The sequence below is a fragment of the Cucurbita maxima genome, unplaced genomic scaffold (assembly GCF_002738345.1).
Source record: "Cucurbita maxima cultivar Rimu unplaced genomic scaffold, Cmax_1.0 Cma_Scf00025, whole genome shotgun sequence".
Lineage (NCBI taxonomy): Eukaryota > Viridiplantae > Streptophyta > Magnoliopsida > Cucurbitales > Cucurbitaceae > Cucurbita > Cucurbita maxima.
In genome coordinates, this window is record NW_019272041.1 from 3,584,551 (window position 1) to 3,595,964 (window position 11,414).

An 11,414-nucleotide genomic window follows, 5' to 3' on the forward strand; every position below is an offset into this window, starting at 1 on the left:
AACTAGGTAAGATGAGAAAAATTAAAAAAAAAAAAAATTAAAATTTTTTTCTTTAGAAACATCTTGTTGGTAGAGGGACAGAAGGAGACTAAGTCAGTTCAAGAACGCCAAGTGCCCCTGTTTTTTCAGGTTAAGAAGAGGTAGAAAAAGCTTGATTGAATGACCTAACAAAAGGGTACCTGTACCCAAAACCAACAAAAATGGATAGGTAGAGAATACCTAGGGGCATGAGACAACTCTCTTTAAGGAACTTGGCTCCTCCAACCATGCCGTTACAACTTCAAAATCATACTATGTTGAATCAATCGCATGAACATTCATTGCAAAAAGAAGCCATAGTATACCAGTCTATCTATAACTAATCATCAAAAAAACAAAACAGTAGATTCAAATTTTAAACAAAAGTTTTGAAGTGTAAATCTCAGTGCAAATTACTAAACTCACCTTCTAAGCTCTTCAGATGTTCAATTCCATTTCCAAAAAGAAATAATCCTCCACAAGGACAAGGTAGGCAAGAGAATAGGGGGAACTCGACATCCCATTCAGACACTCAGACCTCCTACTTTCTTCCATGACGCAAAACAGAAAAGCAGCAGAAACAGCAGCGCGTACAAAATTTAATTAAACTAAGGTCTATGGAAATTTATGTCAAACAGAAATGAAATCACTGAGAGACACCAAGCCACTTGGAAAAGTTGTCGAACTCGGTGTAATCACTGTCTGAAATCATTGTCTGATACCATGCTTTGCCTGCTGCCCTTATTCCTGAAGCCTCCTCCTGAATACAATATGGCCACAAGGGTCAATATGGGTCTCAATATCATACATGCAAAGCCACAATCACGTGACCTATTCAAGCTGAAAAAAGTAACGAATTCCAAGCTACACTAAAACTACGAAGTCCCATTCATCTATAAAACAAGTTGAGTAAACTTTGGAAGCTAACAAAATAAGCAATCAGTACCAACAAAATAATAGACCACAAATTCACAGATACTTCATCAATGTCATAGAAAAAGAAGCTATGCATCAATCAATAACATGAGATTGCTACCATAAAAGTGAAAGAGATAAAATGATGACTTGATATACAAGAGAAAATTAAAAAATACTCATCAAACAAGTTGGAGAAAAAACGAAAAAGAAAAACATGATGCCATTCTACAACTCATTATAATCAACAGTGAAATGCATAGTTGAAAATGAAAACGGTACAAATCATACAACCATAATCTAAAACCGAGCAAAAAACCTGAGGCTAAAGCATTATAATCAACAGTGAAATGCATAGTTGAAAATGAAAACGGAACAAATCATATAACCATAATCTAAAACCGAGCAAAAAACCTGAGGCCAAAGCATTATAATCAACAGTGAAATGCATAGTTGAAAATGAAAACGGTCGCGAATGCAATACTATAAACCTATCATCTCACAACATCAGAATGTCGAATCGGATTTCAAAATTCGGGCACTTGAAACATTTGAAATATTTTAATCTACAACAAATTTGGTTGATAAACAACGCTACCACCTAAATTTTGGAAACAAGCAGAGAGTAATTAAAAATAATAAATCCACAGAGCCAGATTCAAAAGATACCTTCGGGATAATGTTCCTCTTCTTGTCGAGTTTCTCCTTCTTAGCTTTCACACGTTGTGCCTCAGCCAATAAAGACATTCTCCTTGCAGTCTTAGCATATGGGTTAAGCTTCAACATGGCATTAAGGTTCTTGAGTGGGTTCTTCTTCAGAGAAGGTCTCTTCACAGCCTTCTTGATGGGATTAACGACAGATTGAACCTCATCAGAGTTTATAATCCTAGACAAATCAGCATTGACCATCTTTGCTCTCGGAAGCACGTAACCCTTCTTCTTCTCAGATGACTTCTCAAACGATCCATAGATGGAATCGAGCTTCTCAAAAGCAGTTTTAGTCCAGATAACAAATCTTCCAAGATGACCTCCAGGAGCTAACTTCAAAAGATTCAGCCTCTCGACATTCACCACCTCGATACCAGGAATGTTACGGAAGGCCTTCACAAGCTTAGCACCTTCAGTACCATACACAATCAATGGACCCTTTCGCGAAATGTAGCGACGATTCCTCATCTTACCCTTACCAGGGCGGATGGCGTGACTGTCCTTCGCCTTCTCAGCATCAGGAAATGCACCAACCTGCTTCAAAACCTTAATCGCAGAAGAGGTCTTCTCGATTCCCTCAGCCGAGTCGCTAATTACAAGGGGCAGTTCCGGAACAGACTCGATCCGGTGACCACGAGCCAAAACCAAAGAAGGAATAGCAGAAGCAGCAATGGCAGAAACAACGGCGTACCTCTTTTGATTGACGTTGATCTTTCGGTGCCATCGGCGCCAGATCTTAGTTGGAGCAAACATGCGTCCTCCTCGACACATGTTTCCAAAAGCTCCTTGACCAGCGCGGTGAGTACCACCACCAGGGACACGAGGAATACGAGAAACAGCTCGTCCTGTACCCCATGACTCTGCGGAAGTTTGATGACCGGCACGCTTGCTCACAGCATAGGGTTGGCGTCGGTTTTTTGAGATATTGGCGTGGACAAAATTAACGATATCCGGTCGAATGGAAGCTTTCATAACATCGGGCAACGGCACAGTCGGGGCAGCATCAGTGGCCATATCTCCTTCGAGAGATTGGACGGCGACCAAAGGGCGAGCGGCTGCGGCGGCCATTTTGGACGGGTGTGTGGTAGCCGGAGCAAACTAGGGTTTTTACCTCTTGGAAAACGAGGGAGAGAAATGCTGATCAATTTATAGGGTTGATATTGAGACAGAATTAGGTTTTTAATCGGGACTAGTGATTCCCAAGCCCACGGGCCCATTCTTTTTCCGAAAGCCCATGGGCTCAATTTTTTTGAAAGCCCATATCCTGATTGATCGGACCGATGTTGAGCCGATCCAATGCTTGATTTTATTTTATTATTTTATTATATTTTCTCCTTAAATACACTTATTTAATCTAATTAAGTTGTATTATTTTATCTACCCTATCTTATTTTCTTAAACGAACACTTGCATATTTTATACTAAAATAATATAGTTTATAATTTTAATTAATTATGTACAAATTTTCATAAATTCATTAATTTATGATATAAAATTAAATTTGATTATTGCAAATAATAATAATAAACCATGCTTAAAAAAGTTTTTTTTAAACTAAAAAATATTTAAAAAATATTTAAAAAAAGTATCATTAAAAAATTTGGAGATAACTTATAAAGTCGGTAAGATTTTTTTTTAATTTTTTATTTATTTATAAAATAAAATGATGTTAATACTATTTTAAAATTTTAATAGATATTTTTAAAATATAGTACTCGAGTATTTTTTTTTTTTAATTTAAGAATATTAGTGAAAACAAAATAAAATTTTTTAGTAATACTTTTATTAATTTATTAGTTAAAAAACTAAAACTTTTTAACCTAACAGGACTAGTAGACACGTGTTTATATTTTAGGAAGAACGGAATTACACGCTGGACATAACGGTGACCACAAGATCCATCGGCTGAGATTATGGAGGTGGCCACCTGTGCACATTTGGGGCTGGGTAGGGCCTACTGCCCCAGTCATCAACCCCGAACCCACACCCTTTGGTGAGGCGACACGTGGCAAGAGGACTCCCACATGTGAAAAATTATTAATTCTTTTTTTGTTTTTTCCGAAACAACAATTTACGTGACGGTTGCCACGGAGACGGGAGAGTGAATGGTAAAGATGGATTAGGATTTTGTGTGTTCTTGATCCAAATTCATTGATCCTTGAGTTGAGAGTAATTGCTAGTGCCGTTTAGGTTGTGAGTGCGAACGCACATTGTCGAGTAAATGCTTTAGTGTAAAGGGATGATGCACCGAGGAATGGAATAGAATGATTCCGAGTCTGGCGTGATGCATCCAATAACTATGGGTTGTAGAACTGCGAGTTTTTTTGAAGGATGTTGTTGTCCTTGTTGAGCAAGCGCTTATTGGATGTAGATTCCAGGTGGGTCGGTATATTGGGTACGCCTTTGCTAATGATCCTTCAGACTTTTGTTAAACTGCTGCATACATTGAGCATTTTGTAAATCTTTCCATAATCAATTTTTTGCAATCGTTAGTTTTCGTCTTTGATTTTTGGAAAAAAAATTATCTGCGTTTCTTGAGATTTGAATCGGCCGTCGTATGATTTTCATTTGCTCATTCGTCGAATGTTCGTCATAATCAACAAAATTTGATGGGAGCAGGGATGCCTATGGATTTGCTCTGAGACCTCAACACACGCATAGATATAAAGAGCACACTAACATCTACAAGGTATTGTTTCAACATCTTAGATTATACCATCGATCTTTGTTTCCATTTGCTCATTCGTCGAGTGTATTGTGTACATTTCGATACTCATGGAGTCATTGTTATGACTCTAAATTAGTTTCTGTAATAAGTTCTGGTCTATGAAATCGAGTTTGACAATGCAGTAATAGGCAACTAGCTAAATCCATGTTTTGTTTGGGAGACTGCAGAATTTGCTAGAAAGTTTAGTTTATTTGAAAGATTTTGTATGGATGTCGCCAGATGAGCTCAAGAAATCCTTCAATGTTTATATATCCAAGTGCGTACTTTGAATATTTATGTTATCAGGAGGAGGAAGAGGAAAGGTGCCATAAGTGGGAGAATTTTCTTGATCAAGTAGCTACACCATTTCAACCAAGCCCTCTTAAGGAGGAGTTAAATACAAATACACTGCAGGCTGAAACGAGTGAGCGTCAAGAAGAGACCGAGTTGGGGAGGTGTAGCACAGGAGATGACTCAACTGCCTCAAAATCTGATACTGTCGACGCAACAGATAGTAGTCCTGAAAAACTGTTAGAGCCTCCAATAGAAACACGTAAACGTGTCGTTCAGACTTGGTGTCAAACTAGGCCATCCCTAAATGCCATTGAGATTATGATGGGCTCTCGTGTTAAAAAGAAGATAATGAAAGATGAAAAGACAAGTTATCGTGGAGTTCATGTTCCACCACTAGAGGGGGCAGAATCTTGCCCTGAAGAGGAAGAAGCTTTCTGTAGTGGAGCAGTAAATCGTAGAACATCTGCTACTGGGGTAGGAAGAAGGGGTGAAGAATGCATTTCTAACAGTGTGAAGCCCTCAGAGAGAGATGGTGTCGTGGGCGATGGAGTTTCAGAAGATCAGCTCTTTCCATGGAAAAAAGAATTAGAATGTCTTGTTCGTGGGGGGTTGCCGAAAGATCTGAGGGGAGAGGTAAAGCTGGAATTTTGACTCATCTCAAGTTCCTTATTAGGAAGATTTTTGTAGTTCTAATAATACCTTACAGGTGTGGCAAGCCTTTGTAGGTGTAAAGACCCGTCGAATCGAGAAATATTACCAGGATTTATTGGACCAAGAAACTAATTGTAGTGCGGATAATGAGAACCATATCCCCTCTGGTGTACCGATAAAATTGAAAAAACAGATTGAGAAGGTCATTAGATGCATGCGCCTTCATTCAATCTTTTTAATTTGTAGGTGCTACTTCTTTTTCCTTGTTTTTCAATTTGGCAAAGACGGTGCTGTAATCCGTGCTTTTTGTTTACAGGATATACCACGGACGTTTCCTGGTCATCCTGCTCTGGACGAGAATGGTAGAAACTCCTTGAGGCGTTTACTTTTAGCATATGCTCTTCACAATCCCTCTGTTGGGTACTGTCAGGTAATTCATGTGTAACAGTCCCATTTAACAAGCAAAGAAAAGCTTGACATCTTGATCTTCATCAATGTACATGTAAGAAATAAAATGGATGATATCCTCCAGATAAGACCAGTCTTTGTAAGTGTTAACACTGAGCTTTTGGTAGTACATTGTTCCATTCTTGAACAACATGGAAAAATGTCAGGCAACAAAGCCAGAAATGTTTGAAACAATTTGCATTCTTTTGACGTTATATGTTGTTTGACAACCTTAGGTGTTTTAGATGTTTGCTTGCTTTAATTTCTTATTTTAATGCTGTATTTATTGTAAAGTTTATTCTTTAACTCTTATTTCTGGAATGAAATTTATTTGTAGCCTCATGCTATTCATTCTACATTTTACATATTCTTATTATGAATTATGATTATTTTGTTTTTACTTAATATTTTCTGCCTTTCAAAATGATCCAGGCAATGAATTTCTTTGCGGGCTTGTTGCTACTCCTGATGCCCGAGGAGAATGCATTTTGGTACACTTCAGATCAGAATTTTTCTTTTTACGTTACATTTAAAATGATGCACTTTAAATAGATTCTCTTTTTATCTGATTGAGGGTGTTTTTTTAATGTGATTCAGATGCATAATCTGTTTTTTTTTTTTTTTTTTCCTTTTCTTTCTGAAATAAACTGAACTTTCATGGAACAAATGAAAGAATACAAGGGTATACATAAAACAAGCCTGAAGAAAGTGGTAGTCCAAAAACTAACTACAAAAGGGACTTCAATCTAAGAGAACAAGACCAAGGTCATAATTATAAAGAGACCTGGTGACAACGGTCATAAAAAGATATTATATCTAGCAATCTCCCAAACCTCTATCGATCCCAAAGGTCGGTAGTAAACTGGCACTCTCTAAGCATGTGAATCATGTGCTCCTCATGTCTCCTACAAAAGGTTGCACCATTGCACGTACAAAACTAGGAAAGAGTGTCTTTGAACGTGATCCTTAATGTTAACCTTCCCAATTAAACCTACACGCAAAAAAAACTTTTTCAGATGCATAATCTTTATTCTTCCCTGTCATGACTTTATTTATTGTAATTATTATTCTTTTTCATAAAAATTAAAAAAAATGAAAAATGAAAAAAAGAAGCTAGACTCCGAAGTTCTTGATCGACTGATGTAAATAGGTGTTGTTTTAAGCATAAATGCGAAGGGACAAGTTCTTTATCTGATTCTAGGAGACAACTACAATTGAATGTCTATGTCCCTCTAAGATCATCTCTTCACTTACATGCTTATGTGATTAGATTCCTATAGATGTTATGGATGAACTGGCTACATAATTTTACAGGACTTTGGTTGGAATAATAGATGACTATTTTGAGGGATATTACACCGAGGAAATGATAGAATCGCAGGTATTGTTTAAGAACTCATAATCTTTAATTACTTTGCTTCATAGGCTCTTGCTTTGAAATCTTTAGGTTTGAGTTAGCGATCGTGTGATTATCGGCTTTTACTTTCAGTGTCTAACGTTTGGTATATTATATCTGACTTAAGTGTCAAAGTCTCTTTATCAACTTCAACTACTTTCTCTCTGCTAGCATTTTATTGAAACCTTATAATTTTCTCAATATCTCCAATGCTTAATGGTACAAGCTGGTCATGGGTTGAAAACCCTTTGGTGGCCAGAATTGTTGAATTTTAAATATTTCATAAGTTTCCATTATTACAGAATGCCATTGAGATTGGTAGTAGTCTTTGTTCAAATTCAATAACATGTGGGAGTTGAGAGAGTTCTAGATATCACAAAAATAAGTGTAGTAACATTATGGTACCCAACCAAAGGCATTTTCTGCTGTCTTCTAGATTTTTACTCCAGACGTAATGATATAATTTTTAATCATGTACATGTGTAGTATAAAGCATGGAGTTACATTTTCATTTTGGTTATATGAATTATTTATTCTACCTTTTTAGAACATACATTTTTTTCTGTCATATATATTTTATCCCAGTCTGTGCTTCCTACGTAGGTTTACAACTGAAATAACATAGCCGAGAAACAAATGTACCTCATTTGAATTTTACTTAGTTTTCTCTTTTTTTTTTTTAACATTAATCTCCTCTGTGTTTCTTTTGTTAGGTGGACCAGCTTGTTTTTGAGGAATTGATGCGTGAAAGATTTCCTAAATTGGGTCATACATTTTATCTTTTTCCACATATATCATTTTTCTTTGGTATGTATTTTTCATTATGAGACATGGAGACAGTTGGCTTATTTATCGATGCTTATGGTGCAGTTGATCATTTGGATCTCTTGGGAGTGCAAGTGGCATGGATCACAGGACCTTGGTTCCTTTCCATTTTTGTAAATATGATTCCGTGGGAGAGTGGTGGGTTTCTTTTAATATCGTGTTCAAGATATTTTTTTATTTTCTATTAACGTTTGGGGGTGGTTTCTTGATTGACTAGATGATTTCATGGCTTTGCATTAACTATTTTCATAGTGTGAATCCTTACAGTACTCCGAGTTTGGGATGTGCTTCTGTTTGAAGGCAACAGGGTCATGCTGTTCCGGACAGCACTTGCATTAATGGAACTATATGGTACTTGGGTATTGTAAAAAAAATAACTGCAATTTTTATCAGTTTTCAGATGCACGAGAAGTGGGTGTAGTATTATACTTTTCTATCATATCGCTCTTTCTTCAGGTCCTGCGCTAACTACTACAAAAGATGCGGGGGACGCCATTACTTTGTTACAATCCCTTGCTGGTTCCACTTTTGATAGTAGCCAGCTTGTGTTGACTGCTTGCATGGGCTTTCTGACTGTAACTGAAGTAAGACTAGTGGAGTTGAGAACAAAGCTCCGGCCATCCGTGCTAGTTGTAATTGAAGAAAGAACAAAGAAAGGTCGGGTTTGGAAGGACTCAAAAGGGCTAGCTTCCAAGCTTTATAGTTTCAAGCATGATCCTAGATCACCTACAGAGAGAGAAAAGACAGCTGCAGGAGCCAATGTAGGGCCCTGCACCCCTAAGCCAGATGACATTCTTAATGAATTGGCCGGTGATTCTGGAACAGAGTCGCTTCCAGACCTTCAAGAACAAGTAACTCCCTTTTTCATTGGTAATTTGGTGTCACCTGATATTTCTTTGCCGATTGTTATTTGATGATTCCTTCCTTCTGAAGAAGGTCCATGATACAACAAAAAGGATGTTTGCCCTTCCCTAGGATCCAATGAATAATTAGATTTTTATTGTTAGAGATTGGCCTGCAAGCTGCCTTAAGGAGAGTCTCATTCCTTGTAATTTTAGATGTGGATCCTGTACAGTAACATTTGTAGGATTTTTTAGAGATTTGATTATCATTTATATTTATTTGGAGGTTATTAGCCATTGATTAATTGTCTACACCTATCACATATGAAATGCTTCAATTTGTTAAGATATCATAGATGCATTTTTCACTTTAAAAGGCCATCTTTAGTTTATTTTTCCTACAAGCATTGTCCAGGAAGCTCATCATCATTAGTCATTGGGTTCAATTCACCTCGAGTGTCATTTCCAACTCATAAAATGGTATTTGATTTTCAGGTTTTCCCTTTTTGGGTTAATTTCAATCTTAAACGGTTTTGTGCAGGTAGTATGGTTGAAAGTTGAGTTGTGCAGGTTGCTGGAGGACAAAAGATCTGCGGTTCTAAGGTTATTACTATATTTTATGAGACTTGGATTTTCTTCTCTGAGAATTTATAGTGGTTTCTGTATGATTGCCACAGATTCTATTAGGGAGTGGTGATAATCAACTTAGGAAAAAGATATGTGAAGAAAAAAAAAATCCAATGATTTTGATTTCTTCACACTTAGCACCACCTTCTGTTATTGAGTTCCAGCTATGTGTATTTGCCTCAATACTCATTATATCAAATCATAATGACTGCTTCAATATCGCTTCCTTGAAGGGACTTTCAGGATATGTTCCTCTTTTCATGTGTTTGTGCTTGGATTAGTGTATTTAACGGGTTATGGCTTATTATTAGCAAAACAAGCCTGCTTCTTCTGCGGAACTGGCTCTTCTTGTATCGTTTCAAGAAAATGGTTATTAAAGCTTCTGTTTCTTTTTGCTTTCCAGAGCTGAGGAGCTAGAAACAGCACTAATGGAAATGGTCTCGCAAGATAATCGGCGGCTATTGAGTGCCAGGGTATAAATCTCGTCTGTGAGGAAAGATTTTAATGCTTGTTGTTACGTGATTGCTTTTTGTAATATTATAATTCAAGACCTCCTGCATCCTTGTATCATTGAGAAGTGCTCCTTTTATCTCTTGACTTATAACCTTTTAGATACATAAGTGGAGGCTCGGTTCATCTAAGCGTGACTAGTGGACTTGCTTCTAAAACTTTCCTTTAGGTTTCTGGTCCATACTTAAGATTTTGCTTATATTCTCTAGGTTGAACAACTAGAGTTAGAGGTAGATGCGCTACGGAAAACTCTAGCAGAGAAGAAAGAACAAGAAGTTGCAATGCTTCAGGTGTGTGTTAGGTGATATCACATTCACATTCTGATGGGGAAGCCTGATCTTAATCCGAAAGTTGACCGAGTTTTAAGTTTTAACTATCAGTTACTTCTGTTAACAACTGATCGATTCTTCTACATCGTAGTTGTTGATGCGTGTCGAACAAGAGCAAAAAGTAACCGAGGAAGCTAGAATAAACGCAGAGCAAGATGTAGCAGCTCAGAAATATGCTGTTCATATGCTTCAGGTCAGATTATTTTTGGTTCTCTGATAATAATGTGTTGTCGTATGATACTCAAAGAGCAAAGTTCCCTAGATTGCTTGAAGTTGTTTAAAGGTTGAAGTAGATGCTATTGGTTTGTGCTGGTTTTTTACAAGATAGAAACTCATATTAGCCTGCATAAACTCTGAAGCTCTTTCTGTTGTCCCATAATCATGTCGAGATTTTTTCTTCTGTGATTATCATTTTCTCTATAATTCAAATACAGGATAAGTATGAGAAAGCTATGGCTTCACTTGCTGAGATGGAGAAAAGGGTGGTGATGGCCGAATCCATGTTGGAGGCTACTCTACAATATGAATCTGGCCAAGTTAAAGCAACGGCATCTCCTGGGTATAAAAATATTCAAAAAGATATTTGATGTGACTTTTTGAACTGACTTGATAAATGTGTTTTCTCGAAAAGAATAACTTAGGGAAGGATCATAGGTTTATAAGAAAGAAATACATCTCTATTGGAATGAGACCTTTTGGGGAAGTCCAAAGCAAAGCCACGAGAGCCTATGCTCAAAGTGGTCAATATCATACCACCATTGTAGAGAGTTGTGATTCCTAACATTTCGTTAGTGAATCAATGATAATGTACTAAGAACATATAAATGTTAGAAAATGTTTTGTTTTGAATAATTCATTAAGCTTTCCATACGAAAATTCATTTTTATGAGGGTTGGCTGCTCTGTAGGTCACGTAATCCAGGATCTGCACAGGATAAGGATAAGGATAATCAGAAAAAGGTTGGTTTGCTGCCATTTGCACTCGGCTGGCGGGATCGAAACAAGGTATTATTTTAGTTCAATAATTTTTCAGCCAAATATGCACCCACAAGAATTACCAATTGGTCCTATCATGGCCACCCTTGTGCTTTTTTTTTTTTTTTTTTTTTTTTTTTTTTTTTTTTTTTTTTTTTTTTTTTTTTTTTT

At 36.9% G+C, this 11,414-nt stretch overlaps 2 protein-coding genes across 3 annotated transcripts in view; one reads left to right on the forward strand and one right to left on the reverse strand.

Annotated features, from left to right (window-relative positions):
• Positions 1-367: 367 nt before the first annotated feature.
• LOC111498775 (60S ribosomal protein L4-like) lies at positions 368-2,769 on the reverse strand. The gene is made up of 2 exons (XM_023150146.1): positions 1,603-2,769; positions 368-778 (listed from the first exon to the last, which is right to left on the reverse strand). The coding sequence occupies exons 1-2, from the start codon at positions 2,707-2,709 to the stop codon at positions 665-667; spliced, it is 1,221 nt and encodes a 406-aa protein (XP_023005914.1). The 5' UTR covers positions 2,710-2,769; the 3' UTR covers positions 368-664.
• A 960-nt stretch (positions 2,770-3,729) lies between these two features.
• LOC111498773 (ecotropic viral integration site 5 protein homolog) overlaps positions 3,730-11,414 on the forward strand; it is an 8,710-nt gene continuing 1,025 nt past the window's right edge. The window contains exons 1-17 of one of the 2 annotated variants that reach the window (XM_023150142.1): positions 3,730-4,019; positions 4,261-4,330; positions 4,655-5,275; positions 5,349-5,495; positions 5,610-5,723; positions 6,173-6,231; positions 7,055-7,121; positions 7,850-7,901; positions 8,007-8,099; positions 8,229-8,312; positions 8,418-8,812; positions 9,345-9,406; positions 9,834-9,903; positions 10,150-10,230; positions 10,361-10,462; positions 10,704-10,828; positions 11,177-11,273. In XM_023150142.1, the coding sequence (XP_023005910.1) occupies positions 3,973-4,019; positions 4,261-4,330; positions 4,655-5,275; positions 5,349-5,495; positions 5,610-5,723; positions 6,173-6,231; positions 7,055-7,121; positions 7,850-7,901; positions 8,007-8,099; positions 8,229-8,312; positions 8,418-8,812; positions 9,345-9,406; positions 9,834-9,903; positions 10,150-10,230; positions 10,361-10,462; positions 10,704-10,828; positions 11,177-11,273 (2,286 nt within the window). In that variant the 5' untranslated portion in view covers positions 3,730-3,972. The remainder of the gene's footprint in view (positions 4,020-4,260; positions 4,331-4,654; positions 5,276-5,348; positions 5,496-5,609; positions 5,724-6,172; positions 6,232-7,054; positions 7,122-7,849; positions 7,902-8,006; positions 8,100-8,228; positions 8,313-8,417; positions 8,813-9,344; positions 9,407-9,833; positions 9,904-10,149; positions 10,231-10,360; positions 10,463-10,703; positions 10,829-11,176; positions 11,274-11,414) is intronic. The other variant, XM_023150143.1, reaches the window with a different exon arrangement.

Excerpts from the sequence above, each read along its gene's own strand:
- LOC111498775 (XM_023150146.1), bottom strand. The coding sequence starts at position 2,709 with ATGGCCGCCGCAGCCGCTCGCCCTTTGGTCGCCGTCCAATCTCTCGAA. Across the intron at positions 779-1,602 it reads AGAGGAACATTATCCCGAAG|GAGGAGGCTTCAGGAATAAG; the intron begins GTATCTTTTGAA and ends TATTGTATTCAG.